General features: G+C 35.8%; 1 protein-coding gene across 3 annotated transcripts in view; it reads right to left on the bottom strand.

Annotated features, from left to right (window-relative positions):
• The window catches only part of SREK1IP1 (SREK1 interacting protein 1), a 49,256-nt gene that overhangs the window by 10,652 nt on the left and 10,953 nt on the right, over positions 1-27,651 (bottom strand). For 2 of the 3 annotated variants that reach the window (XM_001165048.8, XM_016953253.4), the window contains exons 2-3: positions 24,268-24,315; positions 11,085-11,228 (exon numbers count right to left, since the gene is read on the bottom strand). In XM_001165048.8, the coding sequence (XP_001165048.1) occupies positions 11,085-11,228; positions 24,268-24,315 (192 nt within the window). The remainder of the gene's footprint in view (positions 1-11,084; positions 11,229-24,267; positions 24,316-27,651) is intronic. The other variant, XM_009449097.5, reaches the window with a different exon arrangement.

Below are 27,651 nucleotides of genomic sequence, written 5' to 3'. Positions count from 1 at the left end.
CAAGGGTAGTGCATGTCAGGAAGAGGAAATTGGTGCCAAAGCTCCAAGGCAAAAAGAGTTTGGTGCATTCTAGAAACTAAGAAGAGGTTGTTGCGGATAGAAGGGGAGGGGCAACTATGAATAAGAATGAACATGAATGAGAACAGATGAACAATATCATAAATACAAGTAGAATACCATGAAATGAGAGGCCAGAGAGGTAAGCAGGAACTTGCTTATTCAAGACCATGAAGGCAACAGTAAGGATTTTACATTCTAAGTGAGACGGACTGTGTGATCGGCAGACTTACAAGGTAAATGAATTGGAAAGGGCTAAGGGGAAAAGGCAGGGGAATAAAGTAACTGGAGTAGTGCAGGCCAGAGATGGTGTCCTGAGATGATATGTGTGTGGGAAGGATGATGGAACGAAAGGAATCAAGGATGACCACCAGGTTTTTAGCAGTGCCACTGATTAAAATGTGGATTGGTGGGAAGTGGGTAGGAGCCTGAAGGACAATTGTGGGTGGGAAGTAAAGATTTCAATTTTAGACATTTGAGATCTAAAAGACCTGTTTGACATCCAAGTAGGTAACTGAAGTAGGTAGTTTGGTATGTGATTCTGAAGTTTAGAGATTAGTCTGGACACACACACTGATCAGCTTATAGATAGTATTTAAAACTATGGGGAATAAATAAAATCATTTAGTAAGAGAATGATGAGAAAAAAATACAGGGAGTAAAGCCCAGGAAGATTATCTGCATCTTGAGGAACTCCAACATTTACGGGCTGAGAAGAGCAAGAAGAAGAGCTGTCAAAAAGACTGACAAAGAAGGGCCACGGGGTTGGAAGAATACCAGAACCAAGAAGTAGGAATGTTGAAGAGAGGGGCTACTTATCAAATAGTACCTAAAGGCCAAGTAGAATGTGGATATAAAAACGTCAAATAAATTTGGCAAAAAGTATTTAAAGACCTTGACAAGTGGACTGAAAAACAAATGGAAATAAAAAGGTAGAGAAAGTAAGAATAAATAACTTTGATGAGAAGTTTAGCTAGAAAGCAGCAGAGAAATGGAATGTTAGCTACAGGGATGCAAAGGATCTAGGGAAGAACGATGGGAAAAACGAAAAAAAATTGATGCTGATTGAAATGATGATGCAGAGAGGGGATAACTGAAGGAATAAAATTCTTGAAGAAAAGAATTCGTAGCAATTATGGTAGGACATGCCTTTGAAAGGAAGGACAGTCCTTCCATTTTAACTGAAGGAAAGAAAAGAAAGATGGATATATATATATATGCAAATTTGTGGATTCAGTAATTGGAAGCTAAGATGCTCTCATTTGGTGTCTTCTATTTTGTCAATGAAAGAGGGAGTCATTAGCCGAAGGAGGAAGGGAGAAGTGGGAAAGGTATAAAATAAGTATGTGGAGTGAACTTGCAAAAATAAATGCAAGCTGAGATTAGGGATCATGAATTTATAGAAACACCAGTCTGCCTCTTCACCTTTGCACTGCTGTAAGGGGATCAGCATAGAGAAGGCAAAGAGGTTCATCCATATTTGGGGTTTTGCTAGATAAGGGTAAAAGATAAAGAAAGGAGTAAGGCAGTTACAGATATTTGCAAAAGAATAATTGTGATAACATATGATGGAATCTAAGCTAGATAAGGGGAAGACTAACTGAATGAAGGTGGTGGGTCAATAGCCTGAGGGGCTTTACATTAAATAAACTGGAAAGATAAGAACTTGGAGTAAAAAGCGTACAGTGTATGCCATTAATTTTGGAGGCTGAGAACAAGGTCCAGGGTGCAATCATGGAAATGAGTGGCTAAGGTGAAGAGACAGAAAAGATCATTTTCAATGATAAGGTGGAGAAGATGAGTTAGGGTGTTGTCAGGTCATTCACAGGTCATCTAAGAAAGTCTCTAAGAACAATGAGAGGACTTGAGATGAAAAATAAGACAATTGAGAGTTTGAGGCTGGAGGATCGCATGAGACTCAGAGTTCGAAACCAGCCTGGTCAACATAGTGACATCATGTCTTTATAAAAGAAAAAAAAAATTAGCCAGGCATGGTGGCACATGCCTGTAGTCTCAGCTACACTGGAGGCTGAGGCGGAGGACTGCTTGGGCCCAGGAGTTTGAGGCTGCAGTGATTCCAGAAGCCATGATTGCATTACTGAACTCCAGCCTAGACAACAGAGTGGGCCCTTGTCTCAAAAAAAAAAAAAAAAAAAAAAAAAAAAAAAGAGGACAGGAATCTTAAAATAATTGTGAGGAATGGCCTGAACTAGATATAGGACGACAATAAAAATGGGAAGAAGCAGGAAAGCCAAATGACAGGAGCCTCATAAGGGCATTTTGCTAAGACAATATGTTGATGATGTCTTGAACATATAAAAAATGTGAGTTATTAAAGACAATCAGTGAGAAGTATGTAGTTTAGAGAACTAAAAATGTAATTAAGGAAAAAAAAAATGGCCAGACCAAAGATAAAATGCATTAAGAAGGAAAGCAGTCTTGAAATTCCAAGAACTATTTTTAATGCCTTCCAGCTCTCAGTTCTCTCTCTCCCTTTCTGGTTGTGGCGCTGGCCACCTCTTTCTTGCATGCTATCAGCTAAGGTGTCAATGGTTGGCATACTAAGTTGGAAAAAATGATTAAAGGCAAAGTGAAGAAAAGAGGATGGGGGAAATAAGGCATTTTTGAAAAAGTCACATCCAATGACAATGTACATCTGGAGACTCAGAAATTGTACAAATCAGTGCTATAGGCTACTTATCTCTATTTCTAGTATCCACGATTTTGTCAGTTATGCCAACAGCTTTTTAGAAAACTGGTCAATGCCATTTGTCCTGAAAAACTTCTCTCCATTATGAGAGAAGTACTAAAACAATGCAAGTGATGAAATGCTGGGAGAGATTCTATACTATTCAAGCAGAATGAATAAATGATTTTTGAAGCTCACCGAATTTCAATTACATGAAATACTTGGAAATAACAAAACACTCTATCAGCTCAGGTTCGTATTTGCAAATGACGTGACAATTTACACAGATATTCCCAAGGAGTCTACAAAAATCCAGAATCAGCTCAGCAAGAAGAAAAAATAAACATACAAAATTCAATTTATTTTTATTAGCAACAAACATGCAGAGAACAAAATTAAAGATACAGTATCATTTATAATTTTCCAAAAAAGTATATAAAACATGTATAGGACTTATATGCTGAAAACTACACAGTGCTGATGAAAGAAATCCAAGAAGTCCTAAATAAAGAGACATATCATGTTAATGGATCAGAAGACTCAACAAAGTAATGACGTCCATTCTCCCCAAACTGATATACACATTTAATGCAATTCCTATTCAAAATCCTAGCAAAGCTTTCTGTAAATATAGTCATAAGTTTAAAATTTTTATGGAAATGAAAAGGAACTAAAATAGCTTGAACAATTTTGATGAAGAATAAAGTGGGAAGAATTAGTATCCCCATTCAAGACTTATTTTATAGCTATATGAATAAAGACTATGTGGTGTTAGTGGAGGCAAAGACACATTAATCAATGAAACAGCACAGAGAATCCAGAAACAAGCACACACAAATAGAACCAACTGATTTTTGGGGGAAAAAAAAAAAAGCAAAGCAATTTAATGCAGGAAAGACACTTTTTAAGAAATGGTGTTGGAACAACTGAACACCCATAGGCAAAATAGATCAAGCTTCACTGCTTACATAAAAATCAACTCAAAATTTATCATGGACTTAAATGTAAAATTAAAACCACAAAACTTTTAGAAAAAAAAAAGTATTTTTCAGATCTATGCATAGGCAAAGGTTCTTATATTTGACACCAAAAGCACAGTCTATAAAAGGAAAACTGATAAATTGGACTTCATCAAAATTAAAAACTACTGCTTTGTGAAAGACCTGGTAAGAGGATAAAAAAGACAAATGCCATACTGGGAGTAACTATTTTCAAAACAGGTATCTGACAAAGGACTAGTGTCTAGAATGGTATAAAGAATATCAACATGTATAAAGAACATACAAAATATACACATGTACCCACATATATATACACACACACATATATGTATGTTCAGAACTCAACATTCAACAGTAATGAAAAGATGTATAACATCATTAGCCATTAGGAAAATGCAAATAAAGCAACAGTGGGCTATAACTACACATGTGTTAGAATGCTAAGCACAAAAATGCTGGTGACAACACCAAATGCTAGTCACTCATACGCTTCTCGTAGGGATGTAAAATGGTACAGCCACTGTAGAGTTTGACAGTTTATTAGGAAACAAAATATACAACTACCATAACAACCCAGCAATTTTACTGTGGGGCATATGTCTCATAGAAATAAAGACTTACGTTCACCCAAATCCTGTTTATAGCAGTTTTATTAATAATAACCCCAAACTGACAATCCAGTGGATAAATACTTAATACTTAAACAAACAGTAGTATATCCATAACATACACTACTATTCAGAAATAAAAAATAATGAATTAGTCAGTCTGTAGAGAATTATAATTAGTGAAAAAAGCTCATCAGAAGGGTTACATACTGTAAGATTCTATTTACAAAACATTATTGAAATGACAATATTATAAAAATAGAGAGCAAAGTTTTGGTTTATAGGGCTTAGGAACGTGGTGAGGGCAAGAGAAAAGTGGATGTAGGTATCAAAAGACAGTATGAATGGTCGTTGTGGTGATGGAAATGTTCTGTGTAGACTGTATCAAAGACATTATCCTGCTTTCAAACTGTAGTTTTCGAAGATGTTACCATTGAGGGAAACCAGGTAAGGGACAAAAGGGGTCTCTATGTGATTTCTTACAGCTACATGTTAATCTACAATATTCTCAAAATAAAAATTTCGATTAAAAAATCAATTATCACATATGTATGGGTCTATTCTGTTTCATTGATCTATCTTTACATCGATACTACACTTTCATGATTACCTGTGGCTTTACAATAAATCTTGAAATGAGGTTGTGTTAGTTTTTCAATTTTACTAATCCTTTTGAAAGTGTTTTGGCTTTTCTAGGTTCTTTACATTTCCACAAGTACTTTAGAATTGGCTTGTCAATTTTTTTTTATTTTTATTTTTAGAGATAAGGTCTTGCTTGGCTTGTCGGTTTCTCAAATGGCCTGCTGGAATTTTGATTGTGATTCCTTTTTTTTTTAATAGATCTGCTTGGGGAGAAGTGACATTTCTTTTAAAATTGAAACTTCCACTCAATGAATATAGCGTATCTTTATTTCTTTAATGTCCCTCAACAATATTTTGTAAAATATATTTCAGTCTTGCATACCTTGTCAGATTTATATTCTTAGTATTTCATTCTTTATGCTACCATAAAAGATATCTGTAAAATTTTAACTTCTGATTGTTCATTGCCAGTGTACAGAAATACAATTGATTTCTGCTAACTGATCTTGTAGACTCTTGCAACTTTGCTAAACTCAGTTATTAGTTCTAGAAGCTTTTTTGAAAGGTTCTGTAGATACTTCTATATAGATGATCATTTCATCTGCAAAAAAAGACAGTTTTAAACTCTTTCCTGAAATCTGGATGCCTTTATTTTTCATACCTTATTGCACTGGCTAGAATCTCCAGCAGAATGTTGAGTAGAAGTGGTATGAGTGGACATATTTGCCTTGTTTCTTATGTTATGGAAGGCCTTCAGTCTTTTATCATTAAGTATGATGTAACATTTTGGTTTTTTATAGATTTTGTATGAAGTTAATGAAGTTCTCTTCTATTTCTAATTGGCTCAGAATTTTTTATCAGAAGTATATGATGGACTTGCTGAATAATTTTTCTTAAAATATTGTGACAATAATGTTTTTTTTTAGTCTCTTAAATATCATGAATTACACTGACTTCTGAATATAAAACAAATGTATTCCTGAAATAAAACCAACTTAGTCATATTATACTTTTTATATACTGCTGGATTCAATTTGCTAAAATTCTCTTAAGAATTTTTGCATCTGTATTAATAAGTCTCTAACTTTCTTTTCTTGTAATATCTTAATCTGGTTTTGTTATAAGGGTAATGCTGGTCTTATAAATTGAGTTGAGAAATACTCTCCTCCCTTCAATTTTTAAAAAGATTTTACATACAAATTGTATTATTTCTCCTTTAAATGTTTTCTCATAAGAGAAGCCATTGGGCATGAAGTTTGCTGCAAGTTTTTAAACTAAACATTTAACTTAAGAGATGCGGGGGTACTCTTCATATTTTAGATTTCTTCTTCAAACTTCTGCTGGTTTGTATCTTTCAAGTAATTTGTCCATTTTATCTAAGCTATCCAATTTATTGGCATAAAGTTCTTTAAAACTTTATCTTCTCCCTTTTATGTCCACATGATCTGTAGTGTTATCAATTCTCTCATTTCTGATATCAGTAATTATGCTTTTTCTCTCTCTGTTTAAAATCTCATTAGTTTGGATAGTGATTTTTCAGTTTATGGACCTTCTCAAATAACCAGTTTTTGGTTTTATTGATTTTCTGTAGTTTTGTTTTCCATTTCATTGATTCACCTCTGATCTTTATTATTCCCTTTCTTCTGCTTACTGTGGGTTTAATTTGTTCTTTCTTCTAGTTTGTTAAGGTGGAAGTTGAAGTCATAGATTTGAGACATTTCTTCTTTTTTTCTAATACAGGTAATTAGTACTATAAGTTTGTCTCTAAGTACTTCTTTGGAGGCATACCACAAATGTGTTTTTATTTTCATTCAGTTAAAATTACCTTCTAATTTTCTTTTGCTCTTTTTTTGTTGACCCAATAGACTATTTACAATTACATTAAATTATAAACATTTGGGCATTTTCTAAGTAGCTTTCTGCTATGGCCCAGAATCAGGTCTATCTTGATAGGTACACTTAAAAAAAAAATGTGTATTTTGCTGTTGTTGGGTGAGGTGTTACATAAAGGTTAAATAGGTCAAGTTGGTTGATAGTGTTACTCAAGTCTTCCACATCCTCACAGATTTACTGTCTACTTGTGCCATTAAAACAGTAGCTATGGGAATAATTTCCTCTTCTACTTAGCAATGATGGATTAGGAGTTTACTTACTAGGTTTTATAGAGAAATTGGTTCTAATAAAAACAAAATATCCAGAATATGCTGTCCAACACCAGCAGAATACATTCTTCTCAAGCACACAGAACATTCTCCAGAACAGAGCATGTTAGGTGACAAAATAAGTCTTCACAAATTTAAGAAGATTGGAATCATATTGAGTATCTTTTCTGACCACAATGGTATGAAAATGTAAATCAGTAATGAAAGAAAAACTGGAAAATTCACATATATGTAGAAATTAAACCACACACACCTGACCAACCATTGGGTCAAAGAAGAAATCAAAAGAGAAATTTAAAAAAACTTGAGATAAATGAAATTACAACCACCACAATTTATGGGATTCTGCAAAAGCAGGACTAAAAGGGAAATTTATATGATAAATGATTTTATTAAGAAAGAAGAGGGCCAAGTGAAGTGGTTCATACTGTCAAAAAAAAAAAAAAAAAGAAAAGAAAAGAAGGATCTCAAAAAAACACAACCAAACATTATACCTTTAAGAAACTAGAAAAAAAAAACACAATAAATGAAAGAGACTAGAAAAACAACAGAAAAGCCCAAAGAAACTAAGAGTTTTTTAATAAAAAGATAAAACTGACTTATCTTTAACTAGACTAACTCAGAAAAAAGACAGGGCCAAAATTAGAACTGAAAAAAGAGAGTATAAGTGATGTCACAGAAATATAAAGGGGTGTTATATAAATATATAACTATATAAGAGAATACAAGGAACATTTATATGTCAACAAATTGGGTAACTTACAAGAATACACTCCTTGAAACATAAAATGTATCAGGAGTGAATCATGAAGAAATCGAAAATAGGAACAGACCAGTAACAAGTAAAGACACTGGGTCGGTAATCCTCCCAGCAGAGAAAAGCCCAGGACTAGATGGCTTTGCTGGTGAAGTCAACCAAACATTTAAAGAGCAATTAAGCCAATTCTTCCAAAGCACTTCTAAAGAACTGGAGAGAAGAGATCACTTCCAAACATACTTTACAAGGCTGGTATCACCCTGATACCAAAGCCAGACAAAGGTACCTTAAGAAAATAAAATTACAGACCAATACACCTGATGAACATATGTGCAACAATCTTCAGCAAAATTCTAGCAAACCAAACTTAGCAGCACATTAAAAGGATCATACACTATGATCAAGTGGGATTCATCCATGGGACACAAGGATGGCTCAATATATGCAAATCAATAAATGTGAAACATCACATTAAGAAAGGAAGGCTAAAAATCAAATGAATATTTCAATAGATGCAGAAAGAGCATTTGACAATATATGTGCTCATGGATTGAAAGAATATTGTTAAAATGCCTACATTATCTAAAGCAATCTATGAATTCAATGGAATCCCTACCAAAATCCCAATGGCTCTTTTGACAGATATATAAAACATAATCCAAAAATGTATACGGAACCACAAAAGACCCCATACAGCCAAAGCAATCTTAAGAAGAACAAAGCTGTAGGCATCACATTCCTTGATTTCAAAATATATTACACAGCTATAGTAATTAAAATAGTATTGTACTGACATAAAGACAGACACATAGACCAATGGAACAGAATAGGAAGTCCAGGAATAAACCCATGCATATATGATGAACTGACCACGAGGGGTGTTAAGAACACACAATGGTAAAAGGATGTCTTCAGCAAATGGTCTTGGGTCAAGTGTATATCCACATACAAAAGAATAAAACTGTACCCTCACCTCATGCCATATATAAAAATCAACCTAAAATGAAGATATCTGAAAACAACTTTATTCCATTTTCACGCTTGGCTAATAATTTGGTTGAAAATATTATTCTGACTTGGATATAATTTCCCTTCCAAAATGTGAAGGCATTCCCCACATCTATTAGCTTTCAGGACTGCTTTAGAGAAGTGGAAAGCTATTCTGACTCCTGATCTTTGACAGATGACCTGTTTAATCCCTGATCCTGGAAGCCTGGATTATATTTTCCTTGTTCCCTGTGATATGAAGTTTTATAATGGTGTGCCTTTGTGTGGGTCTATTTTTAGCTCTGTGTTTGGTACTTGTGACACCTTTTCAACTGTAAAACTAATGTCCTTCAGTTCTTGGAAATTTTCTTTCTGGGACTCATTTGAGTGAAGTATTTCCTAGACTAATTGTGATATATGTCTGGGAACTAAATAGGTGAAGAAAGTTCTCAGCCTTTAACTTCCTCCCTGCTTTCAGCTATGGTTAGTGTGTCCCAGTCTAAAGAACCTATGTTTTACCCTGTCTAGAAAATAAACCTCCAGTAGTCTGCTGGGGTGATGAAAGGAAGTCATCTGACTTCATAGGGGAAGGGAACTGAGGGTCTAACTCGTGGAGACTTCAAACCAATCCTCCTGTTTTTAGCCTTATATTCAGCCAGAGGTACCCAAGGATACTAATTATCATGTCTTTAGGGGATTCTAGAATATACGTCGGGTTACTTCACAGCTTTCCACACTGCTAAAGAATTTAGCTTTTTCAAGAGTGTAATCAGTTATCACTCTTCTGCTTTTCAGTTTCCAAAATTTTACTGCTATTCCCTCCTAACTCAGTTTCTTTGCCCTTGTGAGTTTATGTCTTTAAATTTTTTTCTACTTCTGTCATTTTAGTGGTATTTCAGTAGAGAACAAAAGTGTGTGTATTCAATCAACTGTCTTTACCCTGAAGCTGTATATACTCATATATGATATGACTCTTGTTTGCCCTCTTTGGGATTCTCTCCCTCTTTTTCCTTTTCAGCTTGTTCTAGCACCTTACATTTGACTTCTTCACTTACCTTAACTGGACATAATATGGAAAGCTTGATATTAAAAACAAAGTTTACTGTTTAATGTTCATCGACAATCTAAACTAAAATGAATTTAAAATTTGTAACTCTCTCATTCCTTGTCTAAGATTATATTCAAGTAAGTTATATTTTACTTCAGAGTGATATTTACCATATTGCATTTTGTAGTTTACAAAGTAGTTTAATTTATGGCATCACGTTTAATCCCTAAAAACCCCACTGCAAGGATGAGCTATTTTATACACAACGTGGGAAAGAAAGGGTTAAATAACAGGTCCGCTATCCACTCTCTCCCTAGGGAGAGAGGAGGATGTGTCCAGGAAAGACAGAGAGTGACCTGGAGAAATCTCTCTGAAACACACTAACAATAGATCTCCTGGAAAAAAAATAAATGATATCTGTTAGCCATAGAACCCCTATTTATATAATTATCATTTACATCCTTTTAGTAGGATGTAACTGAGATTGCTTATGGTAAACAAACCTGGAATCTATAGATTTATGGGGCATAGCTCCCTGGAAAATATAACTATCCAAGCATAAAATGAGTATGTTTCATGACCAAATCAACTTTCTTTGGTATAAGTAATAAAGAAACTTCTTATGTTAATATTGATCACAGTGGGTTATGAAGTAGAAAGGAAATACCTGGGGAGCTGTATTGGCATGCTCAGAACTCTCTGCTTTGCCTATGCCTCACGATCACTTGTATACTTGAAATTATTAGTGAAGCTTGATACTGGCTAAGATCACTGATCTGCATGAGCATCATTTGACAATCCAACATTTTGTGTTATCCCACAAGGCAGCTGAGCCTCAGGATGGTTAAGTGACTTGGTGAAAGTCACGTGCTAAAACAAATTGCCAAATAGGACTAGAAACCAAATTTTAAATCACACTTTTTCAGCCATTTGACACATATCCTAATGTGATGGGGGGAAAACAACAACAAAAAACATAAGCTGTGTGTCAGAAATAGACTTGCCTCCTGGATCTGTAATTGCTTAGCTGTTCAATCTTAGGCAAATAACTTACAATATTTAAAACCTATTTCCTATGCAGTAGCTCTTACATAAACTATAAAAGAGATCTTAGTAAGTATAATGGAAAGCATGATATAATATGACAGAACATTTACAAACATTTCTAAAGAATGGAAAAAAATATTGCTTACTTTTTTCCTGTAATGCCTGCAATTTATTCAGTTCTTCATTCTCTTCATCGCTATCTTCACTACTTGTACTGCTGACATCCAAAACTATGTCCCTTTTAGGGTCTACTCGGAGAAAATTGCGGCATTCAAAAGTCAGGTGACCAGCTAAGTGAAACAAACAAAAAAAATGTGAGTGATAAAACTATAGATACATTATGTATTTTTGTATGTTTTGCTGCCTCACAGTAACCAGTAAGTTACAATTTCAATAATATAATGTAGAAAGCTTTAACTTTTATTCAGTTGGTAGTAGTTTGGTTATTTTCCCTATACTTTTCCATGAATGCAATACTCAGAAAGAACTTTTTCCTTTCTTCCTCAGAACTCCTTATTCAATAAGCATTTTTGGGGGCCACTTCTTATGGATTTCAAAGTATTGAGTTATTCTATTTCCCTTTCTAAAAATACAGTAATATCTTTAACTAAACTAAGTAAATAAAAAATACCATCATACTTGGGATTTTATATTATATTCCTTTCCCATACCTTTTCTTTCCCAGTTTGACAAATGTACTCATGCAATTATATACCTTTCATCTAATTAAAGTTGGCATAATAATATACAAGCATTAATATAACTGAATGTGCTTTACTAAAGAATACCTAAACATTTAATTCTTGCATCATTTCCCTAAAGACTCTACCCTATAAGAAAACTACAACAGTTATCTACTTATGTATATGTTTTAGAAAGTCAAATATTACAAACACTATAAAAGTACAGAAAATAATATAACCAATACCTAAATACCTATCATCCAAATGTTAACATTTTGTCATGCTCACTTTCAATTCATTTAAGGAAAAAGCTCACTCGCATGCCTGTGCGCGCACACACACACAGCTGGAGAGCTTGTATCAACTTTTGGAACACTTTCTCAATCTCATTCCATTTTTTTTTTTTTTTTGTCCTCTGAAGCAACTGCACTGAAGTTGGTCTCTATCATTCCCAAACAATATATTGTGATATGTATTCTTAAAAAAATAAACTCAATTATACCTATACCTGCAATTTTTTCCTGCCACCCAATATTTTGTGATTTATCTATGTTAACATAACAGGTGTAATTTGCTCATTTTATCTAATCGATAATGTTCTACTGTATGAAAATTATATTTATTTGCTGTACTATTGATAGAAACGTAGGTTGCTTCCAGTAGTTTGCTATTATAAAAAGTGTTTAAATGGGCAGTTGTACATGTCTCTTTGTGCACATGTACTAGGTTTTCTTTAGGGTAGCAGCTTTCAAGTTTTCTTAACAACTGAGAACAGTAAAAAATAATGCAAACAAGTGCACTCATACACACATTCATGGATAAATACACCCTAACACACAAAAACTGAAACAAAAGTTAATTGAAAGATTTCTATATTCAATGTTCAAAACAACCAAGGCTAATGGTGACCAAATAATTCATTTCATGATCCACTAATGATTCACTACAAATCTATGCTAGGGGTTGTTTCCAGTTGTCTCTTATTTTGTGGGTGAAGTCCTTTGGGAGTCCTAGGTTTATACCAGAGACTCTCTAAATAGAGTTCCAATTTGGCTTGGGCAGGGCCCTGGGCCTTATTTTTATCCCCCGCATCCTGCCAGCCCATGAAAAATAGAAGTTCAAGAGCCTAGGGTTCATCAAATATCCTCAAGGCTTAATTCCTGGAACTTCTCCTTTCCTTTGGTTGTTGGCCTTTGAATATTCTTAGTTCTTTATTTTTTTCTAGTATATTAATGTATCTAAAATATGTATTGCACATTTTATACAAGTTTCTTAGTTGTTTCTTAGTCTAGTCTGCCATATTATTGGAACAAGTTTTCCTCACTGTGATTTCCTAACAAATGAATCATTCAGAAGCACTCTTTTTACCTTCCAAACATATGGCGTTTTCAGGCTTTGTGTTTATTGTCAATCTCTAAATTTACTACACTGTTATCAGAGAATGGGATCTGTATGATATTAGTTCTTTGGTATTTGATGAGACTTCTTTTGTGGCCTAGGATGTAGTAAATTTAGGAAAGATTTGTTATGTATTTTGAAAACACAGTCACATACTGCATAATGGTGTTTAGGTCAATGATGGACCACATAGACAACACAGGTCCCATAAGATAATAATACTGTTCCTTGTCAATGTTTAGATATGTTTAGACACACAAATACTTACTACTGTGTTACAACTGCCTACACTATTCAGTACAGTAACATGCTATACAGGTTCATAGCCTAGCAACAATAGGCTATACCATGTAGCCTAGGTGTGTAGTAGACTATACATCCAAGTTTGTGAAAGTACACTCTATAATTTCCACACAAAGATGAAATTGCCTAATGACACACTTCTCAGAATGTATCCCTGTTGTTAAACAACACAACCATATATTGTTATTTGTTGAAAAGGGTTCTATATCTGTTTGCTTGTTCAACTCTTCTCCATCTTAATTTTTTTGTCTAATAACTTCTGATAGAAGTACTTAAAATTATACAAGTATTGATTTGTCAATAATTGCTATTATAAATAATGTTGAAATGAGCAGCTGTAGACGTCTCTGTGGGCATGCACCAGGTTTTCTCTAGGGTAGATTTGTCAATTTCTCCTTGTAACACAGATTTTGCTATATATTTTGAGACATTAGTAAATGCTTTGAAGATCATTACTTTATCTTTTTAGTTTATTGTTCGTGAGTTTCCACTTATCACCAGTAGTGCTTTTGCCTCAAAAGTCTGAAATTATAATGGTTCTGTTATAGTAGGTAGCTAGTCAGGCATGAGTGGAGCAGGAGAGGGCTCCCCCACTCACAAAGGAACATCAGGCAACCATCAAGTGATGGTCCAGCAGCTGTCACACTGTCTCTCTAAAATGATAATTGGTCACAGCCAGTGCCAGGGAGAAGCAGTTTCTGAACAGATAAAAATACCTGAAATTGATAATCAGCAGCTTCCAATAAGATCTCAGGAACCGGGCAAGTGGACACAAGCATGTGCATTAAGAGGCAAAAATGAAGGAGTATGACCTTCTGGGGGCATTCCACCAGAAAAGGGAAGAAAAAGCCTCAGGTGAACATGCGTACAACTCCAGTAAACACACTGTGCATGCTCACCTCCCAAGCGCAGGTAGGGCACCATGCATAAGAGAACAATGAAGGGAAAGGGGTGCAAGACGCTGGAAGTAAGCCAGCATGTAAAATGCTAGGTTCAATGTTAATTGGGGCACTTAACCTCAAGGTGCCTGTCTGGGCCTCTTCCAAGTATATTTTCCTTTCTTTCGTTCCTGCTTTAAAGCTTTTTAATAAATGTCTACTCCTGCTCTGAAACTTGCCTCAGTGTCTTCTTCTGTCTCATGACCCTCAGTAGAATTCTTTCTTCTGAGGTGGCAAGAATAGACGTTGCTGCAGACCTGGACGGATTCGCCACCGGTAACTAGGATACCCACCACTGCTAACAGTTCCACTAGTGCTCTTTTGTTTATTATTCGTTGGGTAATATGAAACTGCCATTTTTGTAGGTAAAATAGTGGAATATCAGCAATGTTCAATCAAATACGTGTTTTTTCCTTGTCCCTTTATTTTGAAAATTTCTGTGTAGTTTTTAGTTTTATGTGTAGTTTTATTAATCACAACACGTAGTTGGACTTAATTTTTTAAATTTGATTTGATATCAGCACAATTTTTAACATTAATTTCTTAGCATGGGAAAACCAGTTCCTACTTCACAGGAAGCCGTGTAAATTCACTCCTCATACTTACATATACTTACAAGGTATAGGCTGAGGTTGCCAATTCTTATTTGTTTTCTTCTAATTATCTTATGGGAACTCAAACACACTATACGCATTCTTGCTTCTTTCAGTGAGTGAAATTTTTTCTAATCCCTGCTTCACAGCCTTTTTAAGGAGTCTGACTTTATGTGAGGGGCTCCACCCTTGCCATACTGCCATCCCCAGGGCTTGAAAGTGTCACTCCACAGCTCTTAAACACCTACCCAGTAGGCCTGTGGATCCACTGTTTTCAGTAAGATTCCCTGCTCTGACTTTGAGCTCATTTTCTTGTCTAGCACCTGGGGATTTCCCTTTCATTCTTTTGAGCTGGGTTTTTTTGTTTTTGTGGTTGCTGTTGACTTAACACTTTTTTCCTCCTGCATTGTTACATGTTTGGAGCAGAATGGTAGGCTTTCTAGGTTGGTTTGGCTTGCCTCTTTGATCAGAACTCCTGATGATACAGGCTGGGCATGGTGGCTCACGCCTATTAATACCAGCACTTAGGGAGGCTGAGGCAGGTGGATCACTTGAGTCCAAGAGTTCAAGACGAGCTTGGCCAACATGGCGAAATCCTGTCTCTACTGAAAATATAAAAATTAACGGCATGGTGGTGCATGCCTGTAATTCCAGCTACTCAGGAGGCTAAGGCACAAGAATTGCTTGAACCTGGGAGGTGGAGGTTGCAGTGAGCTGAGATTGTGCCACTGCACTCCAGCCTGGGCAGCAGAGTAAAACTGCCTCAAAAAAAAAAACAAACTCCTGATGCTCAATCTTTACAGTACTTAAGCTAGCTTTGTACCCAAATACCTCTCATCATCTCATTGAAATGAATATTAAAAATAAATAAAATGCTTAAATAATGACCATACTGGTAGCAGTCTCTGCCCCACATCCATTTTAGCTTTGCTTCAAGCAAAGCGACCCTAAGGTGATAAGACAAATTAACTGCAAAACTACAAATAAAGTTTCTTACTGATTTTTTTTTCTATTGGGGAATAAGTTAGTGAAGCCTAGGTAATAACTGTGTTGCAAATTACAGTTCTTATGGCTAGCAATCTAAATGTTCTTATAGCAAACAATGTAGAAGAAAAAAAAAAGGTGGAGGATTCACCCTTCTGGATTTTAAAATTTATTATAAATCTATAGCAATCAAAGCAGTTGGTACTGGCATAAGAATAGACACACAGACCAATGGAATAGAATTTAAAGTCCAGAAATAAATCCACATATACATAGCGAACTGAGTTTTAGCAAGAGTGAAAGTCCATCCACTGTGGAAAGAATTGTCTTTTCAACAGATGGTACAGAGACAACTTTTCCACATGGGAAAGAATGTAGTTGGACCCCTCACCTCAGACCATATGTAAAAATTAACTAAAAATGGGTCAAATAAAATAAAATATAAAACCATAAAGCTCTTAGAAGAAAGCATAGGAGTAAATGTTCATAACCTTGGATTTGGCAATGGATTCTTAGATCTAACACCAAAAGCACAAGCAACAAAAGAAAAAAATTGATAAAATGGTCATCAGAATTAAAAACTTTTGTGCAAAATTATCAGGAAAGTGAAAAGGGAGAATATATTTGCAAATCATCTATCTGGTAGAGCTTAATATCCAGAATACATAAAGACCAACTATAACTCAACAAAAACACAACCTAGTTAAAAAATGAGCAAAGGGCTTGAATAGACATTTGTCTATAGAAGAAATACAAATGGTGAATAAGCACATGAAAAGATACTTAACATCATTAGTCATTAAAGAAATGCAAATCAAAACCACAATGAGGTACCACTTCATACCTATGAGGATGATCTGAATTGTTTCTACTCACAACGCTTCTGACATCAAATGTGTGGGTTTTTTCCACACCAACAGCCAGTTCTCCAACTTTCTGGACACTAACTGGGTGTTCAACAATTCAATTCAATTCTGTTACTACCCAGGGTTAGCACAAGTTAAGGGCTCAGACCCACAAGACTATTCCCATTTCTGATGCCTATAGCGAGTCTAGGCCACCCATACTTCTGACCAGCCAGCTTTATAAGGTCAGGGGGTTCCCATAACCCCATTCTCAAATTCGAAAATCTGCTAGAAAGGCTCACAGAACTCAGCAAAACAGTTTACTTACTACTACCTGTTTATTATATAGCACGGAACTCAGAACAGCCAAATGGAGGAGATGCATAGGGCAAAGAAGGGGCATAGGGCAAAGAAGGGGCATAGAGCTTCCATGTGCTCTCTGTGTGCCACAATCGTGGCACTTCTGTGTGTTCACAAACCCAGCAGCTCTCTGTACCCTGTAGTTTAGGGGTTTTTATGAAGGCCCCATTAGATAGGCATGATTGATTCAATCACTGACCACTGGTGATTAAATTCAATCTCTAGCTCCTCATCCTTCTCCCCTTTCTAGAGGTCTGGAAGTGGGGCTGAAAGCTCCAACTTTCTAATCACATGGATTGTTCCTCTGGCAACTGGCCTCCATCCTGAAATTATCTAGGAGCCTCCCAAGAATCGCCTTATTAGTATAAACTCAGGCATGGTTGAAAGGGGCATGCTATGAATAATAAAAGATGCTCCTATCACCCGTATCACTCAGGAAATTCCAAGAGTTTTAGAAGCTCTGTGTCAAGAACCAGGGACAATGACCAAATATACATTTCTTATGATCATAAATGGCTATTTTTTAAAAGGGAAAATACGAGTGTTGGCAAAAAGGTAGAGAAATTAGAGCCCTTGTACATTTCTAGTGGGAATGTAAAACGGTATAGCTGTTACGAAAACCAGTTTGGCAGTTTTTCGGCCGGGCGCGGTGGCTCACGCCTGTAATCCCAGCACTTTGGGAGGTAGAGGTGGGTGGATCACGAGGTCAGGAGATTGAGACCATCCTGGCTAGCACGGTGAAACCTCGTCTCTACTAAAAATATAAAAAAGTAGCCGGGCATGGTGGCACACACCTGCAGTCCCAGCTACTTGGGAGGCTGAGGCAAGAGAATTGCTTGAATCCGGGAGGCAGAGGTTAGGTTGCAGTGAGCCAAGATGGCGCCACTGCACTCCAGCCTGGGTGACAGAGCGAGACTCCACCTCAAAAAAAAAGAAAACCAGTTTGGCAGTTTTTCAAAAAAATCAACATAGTAATTCTGCTCCTATGTACATACCCCAAAGAATTGAAAACAGGGACTCAAACAGATACTCGTACATCAACATTCATTGCAGCACTTGTCATAATAGCTAAAATGTGGAAACAACCAAGTGTCTATCCACAGTGGAATGGATAAACAAAATGTGGTATATACATATAGAGAAATAATCCAGCCATTAAAAGGAATGATGTTATAATACATGCTACAACATGGATGAACTATGAAAACATTATGCTAAGGGAAATAAGTCAGACACAAAAGGACAAATATGTATGATTCTACTTATATGAAATATCTAGAATAGGCAAATTCACAGGGATAGGTTAATAAGGGCTGGGGAAAGGAGGGAGTGGAGAGTTACTGGTTAATGGTTACAGATTTGGGGCAATGAAAAAGTTTTGCAATAAATAGTAACGATGGCTTTACAACATTGTGAATGTATTTACTGCCACTGAATTGTATATTTAAAAAATGGTTATAATGGCAAATTTTGTGTTATATATATTTTAACACAATTTTTTAAAAAAGCAAATGAAAAGGAGCATGGCATAGTATTAAATCTTACAGATAACCAGAGTTCATATCTCAGTTTTCCCACTGACTAACACAGTAACCCTGGGCCTCAGTTTTCTGATTTGGAACAATAACAAAAATAACAAGTATTGAGGATTTACTGAAGCCAGTCATTGATCCAAACACTTGCATGAATTCATTTAATCTACACAACTCTATGGGATTAGGTACTATAATGATCCCACTTTACAGACAGGAAACTGAAACACAGTGATCAAGCAATTTGCCTAATGTCACATAGCTAGTAAGTGCCAGCAGAGGTTTGTACCTAAGTAATCGGGTGCCAGAACCACTTGTCTTGAATGTTCATAAAACTGGAGATCATGAAACCTATTTCAGAGTTATTTTAAGAATAAAATAATATCTTTCATGCAGTTAGTACAGAGACTAGCACTAAATAGGCATTTAATACACGGTACCAGGTTATGACCATTTATTTTACTAATACAAGGACAAGTATATTCTCCCCTTTCCTCCTTCCAGGAGTAGCTATGCCACATAATAATAATAAAAACCCTCCAGTTTCATGTTTCATTTTGACTGTACAGATAAAAATCTGTCAATGTACACACACACACAAAAACCCTCGTTTTATAAATAGGGTACCCAAATGTCTACTTCTGGGCTTACAGAATATATAGAGTATGCTAACAGCTACTAATTTAACCAGGCTTTAGCTCTACCTAAAATCCTCAGATTTGAGAACACATAAGCTATTTTATAAGCTTTTAAATTCGTAAACCCAGTTCATTCCACCAAGCTTCCACATCCCTAACATTTTGGTTCCACCCCTAAAAATGCTGGCCTCTTCTGTAGTCATATATTCTTTCTTGAAGTCTTTTTTTTTTTCCTTTGAGAGAGGGTCTGGCTCTGTTGCCCAGGCAGGAGTGCAGTGGCACAATCTTAGCTCACTACAACCTCTGCATCCTGGGCTCAAGCCAACCTCCTACCTTAGCCTCCGAAGCAGCTGAAACAACAGGCGCACGCCACCGTGCCTGGCTAGTTTTTTTGTTTATTTTTTGTAGAGATGAGGTTTCGCCATGTTGCCCAGGCTGGTTTCAAACTCCTGGGCTCAAGCAATCTGCCTGTCTCAGCCTCCCAAAGTGCTAGGATTACAGGCATGAGCCACTGCGCCTGGCCAACTTCCTTGGAAGTCTTATCCTCATATTTATCTTTTATTTCCCCACTGACCTAGCTGATCATTGCCCCTTTCCTAGTCTTTTTCGATAGATTCTTAAACATGTAACTGTCCTATGCGCTCACATAGTGTTGCCACCACACTTAAGGGATATTTGGCTCTTCCTTGAGGGCATTTCTCTATAGTTAATTATCCTTTACCTCAGTATTATTAGTATTCTCCAGGCTTCTCAATATTGTTTCCAAGTAGTAATCCTTAACTGTCCACTCAGCTCCCTGCTGCAGGTTAACAGCCCCATTCATTGAAATTTTTTGAATGTGGCTCATACTCTAACTCTTTACCCCAAGCCCTGCCACAAGCTTGAATGGACAGCCTAGGTTGTTGGATAGCTTTTCTGGGTTCCCGGTCACACTATGGTCCTTGTTATCATCTGCAACTGTTTTATCTCTGAAATTTTAAACTCCAATATTAAACTCTGACTGTGTCTTTCATCCTTCTAGCTTTTTCATTCATTTACACTCATGCATAGATCTGTTTTTGATTCTCATTATGATCTTCATTCCCTTAATGCCTTCATTTTCTCCCAGTCTCAAATCTCTTATTACTGACAATATGAACAACCTTTTACAAGTCTGACTCTTTTATATACCCTTGTTCATCCTCATTGCAGACAAATGAATCTGACTCAAAGTTACTATTTCTCTGGGTTGTTACCCACCACTCCCCCACCACCCCACAGAGTAGTCAGGCAATGCTTGAGTGTAACAACCACCTGTTCATGCATATTAGCATTTTTTATTTGTCCTTAGTCAACTTCCTCTCCTACTTCCCTCAATGACTTTCTCAAACTGGTACCTGTCTCAAAACATTCATCACTCACTGTCCTGTCCTACTCAAACTCCCTACCTAAGGAGGCAATCCTGTCTTCTAATTTACAAACAAAATTGAGATTACCAGGCTGGATCTCCTACTTTCTATCACCACCTGAAAACATCTATATATATTCTCATCTAGTTTCTTCCAAACTTCAGAGGTATCCTTGTCATACCTCTTAGAGGAACTTGCTTAATCTTTCCTTATCCTCCAGTATTTGTAATATGTCCTCTAATGTTTCCCTCAGTCTATACCAACATTTTATACCTTAAAAAAGAAAAAAGAAAAAACCCTCTCCATTTATCCCAGTTTCTTCCAGAAATTATTCAATGTTTTGTACCTCTGTCATGGAAATTTCTTGAAAATGGAGACTACATTGGCTTTCTCTATTTCATCCCCCACCACTCAGGCCTGAATCTACACAATTTGTTTCATGACCTACAACTCTACTTAAACTGATCTTGCTAAGGGAAGCAAAGCATCCTACCTGCCAAACCCAAAGAACATTTTTCAGTTCATTTCTTATAACTCTTATCTGTTGCACCTGACAATTTCCCCCACATCCTTTGGCTAATGTGATGCTACATGCTCTTGTTTCTTCTGCCATATTTTCCTGGTCACTTTTCCCTCGGTTTATGCCTATATTATTTTACTCCACCATCTGATATTGTACTCTATGAGGAGTCTGTTATTATTCTAAAATATGTTTAATTAAATATCATATACGTCAACAAAATATAAATGTGGAGAAAAAAAGTTTGGTTGTTTCTAGGAAACAAAAGCTGTACTTTTAGAAAGATGTAAATAAGTTGCTTTTAAAAAGCAATTGACAAATTCAGCAATGGCAATAAGACTGTAAAAGGAAAAAAAGAATCTAAAATAATGGGACAAGGTACCTGCTTCTCAAAGGGAATGCCATTGGCATTTGGGGCCAGAATGTTCTTCACTGTCCAGGACTGTCCTACCATTGTAGGATGTTTATAATCTTTGGGCTCTACATAGTAAGCGTCATAGTGCTGCACCCTCCATCCTGTTGCTGACAATAAAAAACACCTCTACAGATTTCTAGGGAGGCAGTACCACCTGTGGTTGAGAATTAATGATAAATTTCTTTACAAGTATCTTAACTTCTTGCCTACCTTTGAAGAAGCAAACTATAAAAAATAGAAAATGCATTTCAGATGTGGTTTACACACACAAGACTGAACACCAATAAACAGACATATAAACAGGCAATAAAAAAGTGACAAATTTATATTTATGTAAAATGTTAAAGGTATTTACATATTTGTTTTTATTTCCTGCTGCTGTGATCAACCACTGGATCTACTAATCTTTTAATCATACTTTCTGAAAACTATCATGATTATTTGAGACATTTATCCCATAAATAATCCCAAGGCCTAGTGTCCTTGCTGTTTTTAAATATTCCGAAGTTACCAACTTAAAAATAAATTCTAATAAAAACTCATTATCGAAATAACTCTTTTTCTGTGAATTTCTTTTGTTTTTTTTGTTTTTTTTTTTTTAGATGGAGTCTTGCTCCGTCGCCCAGGCTGGAGTGCAGTCTTGGCTCACTGCAAACTCCACCTCCCGGGTTCACGCCATTCTCCTGTCTCAGCCTCCCAAGTAGCTGGGACTACAGGCGCCCGCCACCACGCCCGGCTAATTTTTTGTATTTTTAGTAGAGACGGGGTTTCATCGGGTTACCTAGGATGGTCTCGATCTCCTGACCTCGTGATCCACCCACCTTGGCCTCCCAAAGTGCTGGGATTACAGGCGTGAGCCACCATGCCTGGCCTGTGAATTTCTTTTAAGTTAATTTTGCTAAGGAAATTCTGCCACAGAAAGAGAGACCCATGTTATTTAATAATATATTCAAACTTAATTCAAAACTTTAAAAAACAATATATTCACTATTGAAATATACTGAGAAATAAGCTCTTTTTCTATCAAGTATTGAAATTATTTAAATTGTACAATCTGAACAACTATTTTTGCAACAAAAGAGAGAGAATATTCTTTTGTAAACAATTGAAAAATACCCATATTTTTGGGAATTAAAAGTATTTCAAATCATCTTCTTGACCTTTCTCTTACCTTTATACAAGCAATACAAAAATTCTGGCCCCCAAATAAAAGATAAGCTAATTTGTAAATGAAATTTCTATTAGAAAGACTTGTAAATTGAGAAGACCTTCATCTTTAATAGCTGTGGAGATGTAAATTTAACACAGAAGGGAAATATGACTAAATTTTTCCACAGGAGACAAATCAGAAATTGTTTAACAACTAAATCACTAAAATCAAAGATCTAAATAATAAACCAAAAATAACTAAATATGGAAATATTGACAAAACGATTTGCTGACTTGGCTTCTCCTAAAGAATTCTAATTACTGCAGATACTTCCATTGTTGTCTTAAATAAAATAACAATGAGGAGACTACATCAACAAATATTTTATTTCCAGAAAATGAATTTAATTGCTTTCCTCAAAGTGTTAGGTTAAAAGAAGTCCAAGTATAGAGACTGATATTAGTAGACAGACTGGGAAATCCATTCCAGATTTTGAAGTAAATGAAGCATTTGTAGGTTCTTAATTCTTGAATAAAGAAATGAGGCAGGTAAGTCAGCAATGATTAAAAGAAAGTAAACAAAGTTAGCAATGCTTGAAAGAAAGTAAACGAGCAGAAATATAAACAAATTTAAAAATAGAAAAGATTTCATTGCACTCATTTCTTGCGTGCAATTACATTCTTCAGTTTTCATTTATGTGAGTGATCTATATAGTTATATATGCAATTTTGCTACTTGAGCAAGCTTCCCTTGAGCCAGTTTTAGCTTTGCTTGGAAGTATGCGACTTGTTCTCTCAGCATTCTTTTAATGTGCCCTTCTGATGGAGATTTATGCCGAGTACTCTCTTATCACATGTTCTTGCATGAACATCTTTTTGTCAAATCATTCTTAGTTGGTAAAACTTAATAACTCTTCAATGAATTGGAGTGTATTAACAATCCAGGCTAATTCACATGGTCTGCAAACAACTTAGAAAATAGCAAATGTTGTTGCTATAGCTGTTACTAAAGCTTTAGGCATTACTATATTTAACTAAAGAATACTTACAGTATAAAATTACAAATTTATATTTATAATTACACATGCTTAAGTTTACCTTTTCACTCACTTAATCATAATGGAGATTAATAATTGTTTAAATCAAGTTTTCGCCCATGAGCAGAAATTCTGAGACCAATTGAATCTTTAAAGTAAATGTAATAAACACAAAAAATCTTCATAAATAGTTTGCATTGCCTTCACTTTTTCTCCTAGTATGTGGAAAGGGGGAAAAGAATAAGTATGTATATAGTTTTTAAAAAATATACTTTCTCCAAACTCCTTAATCTACTACTAACCACCTGTATCTTCATGCTACTTTTGGTAGTCATCAGATACATAGCTACCTGTTACTGGGTCTAAAGCAGGGAAGAAAAGTGAATATTTAGTGCTAACAGAGGAATTTCTGTAACTAGATGTTAGCTTAGGGCTAAAGGACTATGCAACTGGGCCCCTGAAATCAGGGTGCTACGTTATATTGCCCAAAGAGGCCATGATTCCAGTATGAATAATGCAAAACATGTCATCTTTTAGAATACTTACGGTAGCCACATTTTTTACAGCCTGCTCTGACACTGTCCTTGTTGCAACCTGAAATACAATTGGATAGAATTTTAGGAAGTAAATAAATATGCGAAAACTTAAAAACTTTATTGTATGAAAAAAGCTAAGAAAAACCATTTGTTATAGAATTTCTTTTTTTTGTTGTTGAGACAAGGTCTCACTCTGTCACCAAGGCTAGAGTACACTGACATGATCACAGCTCACTACAGCCTCCAGCTCCTGGCTCAGGCGATCCTCCTACCTTAGCCTCCCAAGCAGCTGAGACTACAGGCATGTGCCACCACACCTGGCTAACTTTTAAATTTTTTTGTAGAGATGAGGTTGTGCTTTGTTGCCCAGGCGATCTCAAACTTCTGGCCTCAAGCGATCCTCCTCTGGCCTCTCAAGGTGCTGGGATTGTAGGTAAGAGCCACCGCACCCAGTAGAATTTATTTCTTTAAGAAACAGCAACAACAAAAAATCATCTCTGACCCAGCTTAATGACCTACTCAATTATATGACTCTTATAAATCAACAGAAAGGCCAATTTACTCAAATTATTTGACAAATACATCAATAACATTTTTTTCTAATTCAATATAATAAAATAAGACAAACACATATGGCTAACAAACATTAAAAAAAGCTCCACATCACTAATCATCAGAGAAATGCAAATCAAAACCACAGTGAGATACCAACTCACACCAGTCAGAATAGCTATTATTAAAAAGTCAAAAAACAACAGATATTGGTGAGGCTGTGGAGAAATGGTAATGCTTATAGACTGTTGGTGGGAATGTAAATTAGTTCAGCCACTGTGGAAAGCAGTTTGGAGATTTCTTAAAGAACTTAAAACAGCACTATCATTCGACCCAGCAATTCCATTACTGGGTATATATCCAAAAAAAAAAAATCATTTTACCAAAAAGAAACATGCACTCACATCTTCATTGCAGCATTATTTACAACAGCAAAGACATGGAATCAACTGAGGTGCCCATCAACGGTGGATTAAAGAAAATGCACTACATATACACTATGGAATACTATGAAGCCATAAAAAAGAACAAAATTACATCCTTTGCAGCAACATGGATGCAGGTGGAGGCCATTATCCTAAGTGAATTAACACAGGAACAGAAAACCAAATACCACATGTTCTCATTTATAAGTGGGAGCTGAAACATTGGGTACTCATGGACATAAAGATGACAATAACAGATACTGGGGACCATTGGGAGGGGAGGGAGGACAAGGGTTGAAAAACTGTTGGGTACTATGCTCAGTACCTTAGTGATGGGATTTGTACCCCAAACCTCACCATTATGCAATATGTTCAGGTAACAAACTTGCACATGTATCCACTCTGTCTAAAATAAAAGTTGAAAAATAAAAGAAAGTAAAAAAAAAAAAAAATCTAGTAAACAGTTAAGAGTTTAAATATTCCAAGAATTCTACAGCATTGAGGAAGAAATTCCAGGGTACTCTGGCCTGTCCCTCAAATGTAAAATAATTTATATATATATATATACACACACACACACATACATACATTAAGGTTAACAAATATTCTCCTGTTTTCTTTCCATTAGAAGGAAAAAATATCTAATTTCTTATAGGAATTGGTGAAATTCCAGAACATTTACTATAATTGCTAGGTATTATAAGAAATATCTAAATTCAACACTCAAATTTTGACAAGAGAAAACAAACTAGTCATATATCCACCCAGTTCTGATAAATATTTACAAATACAGTAATCCTGTATAATTAGTAGTACATGCAGGCAATGCTAAAGATATAGATACCAGAGACAAATTAAAACTGATTTCTTTTTATTGTGAAAATATAAATAACATACAATTTACCATCTTAACCATTTTAAAGTATACAATTTAGGTGTATTAAGTACATTCACAATATTGTACAACCATCATCACTATTCATTTCAAAAACTCTTTCATCATCCCAAACACTAACTGCATTCATTAAACAACTGACTATTCCCTCTTCCCTCTAGCCCCTAGTAGTCTCTATTCTACTTTCTGTCTCTATGAGTTTGTCTATTCTAGGTACTTCATATATAGGGAAATCATACAATATTTGTCTTTTGGGCCTGGATTATTTTACTTAGCAGAATGTTTTCAAAGTTCATCCATATTATAGCATGTATTAGAATTTTATTCCCTTTTATGGCTGAATAATATTCCATTGTATGCATATATAGTTAAAACTAATTTTATCCTCCAATAGTGGCTTCAATCAACCAATGAAAGCCCCAGTATAGTATTATTCCATTTTCTTCTTTTTTCCTTTTCCTTTTTTTTTTAAGAGAGAGTCTCGCTCTGTCACCCATGCTGGAGTGCAGTGGTGCGTATCTCGGCTCACTGCCAGCTCCGCCTCCCAGGTTCACGCCATTCTCCTGCCTCAGCCTCCCGAGTAGCTGGGACTACAGGCACCCACCACCACGCCCAGCTAATTTTTTGTATTTTTAGTAGAGATGGGGTTTCACCATGTTAGCCAGGATGGTCTCGATCTCCTGACCTCATGATCCGCCTGCCTTAGCTTCCCAAAGTGCTGGGATTACAGGTATTATTCCATTTTCCTGGTAAAGGGCATATAATTCCCAAACCCTTGAAATGGAGATATAATCCTAACTAAATAATATATTTAAATACATACAGTCCAAACATAAAACAGTGCTAATTTAAAAACAAATATAATTTAAAAACTATTTCTTTGGTGTTATGAAGTTAAAACATTAGTTATTTTCCCGTTAAATTTTAATATTATTTTAAAGTATACATTATTGAGGTGGGGCATCATGGCGTACGCCTGTAATCCCAGCAGTTTGGGAAGATTCCTTGAGGCCAGGAATTTGGGGCCAGCCTGGGCAACATAGTGAGACCACATCTCTACAAATTCTTTGTTTTAATTAGCTGGTCCTGGCATGTGCTTTTAGTCTTAGCTACCTGGGAGGCTGAGGTAGGAGGATCGCTCGAGCCCAGGAATTCACGGTTACAGTGAGCTATGACTGTGCCACTGCACTCCAGCCTAGGTGACAGAGGGAGACCCTGTCTCTAATTATTCTAGTAAAAGTACAGTCTGTTCTACTACAATACTTGTTTTAAAAATGCAAGTATTGTTCTAATGTAATTGATACATTGGGGAAAAATTTGAGCATAATGTGATTTTCATCCACATAAAACACTAAGTAAATGCAGAACATTGCATCCAGCTGATCTGAACCACACAGGAGTATACAAAATACACAAGCACATACATCTCAAAACATTTCTAGTGACCTCAGTTCACCGCAAATGTTGTGAACATCCATCAACATCTGGTGTTACAACTTTTCATGGATTTCTTATTGCCCTT

Source organism: Pan troglodytes, chromosome 4 (assembly GCF_028858775.2).
Source record: "Pan troglodytes isolate AG18354 chromosome 4, NHGRI_mPanTro3-v2.0_pri, whole genome shotgun sequence".
Lineage (NCBI taxonomy): Eukaryota > Metazoa > Chordata > Mammalia > Primates > Hominidae > Pan > Pan troglodytes.
The sequence above is the reverse complement of the archived record's forward strand: the minus strand, read 5'-3'. Positions and strand labels throughout refer to the sequence as shown.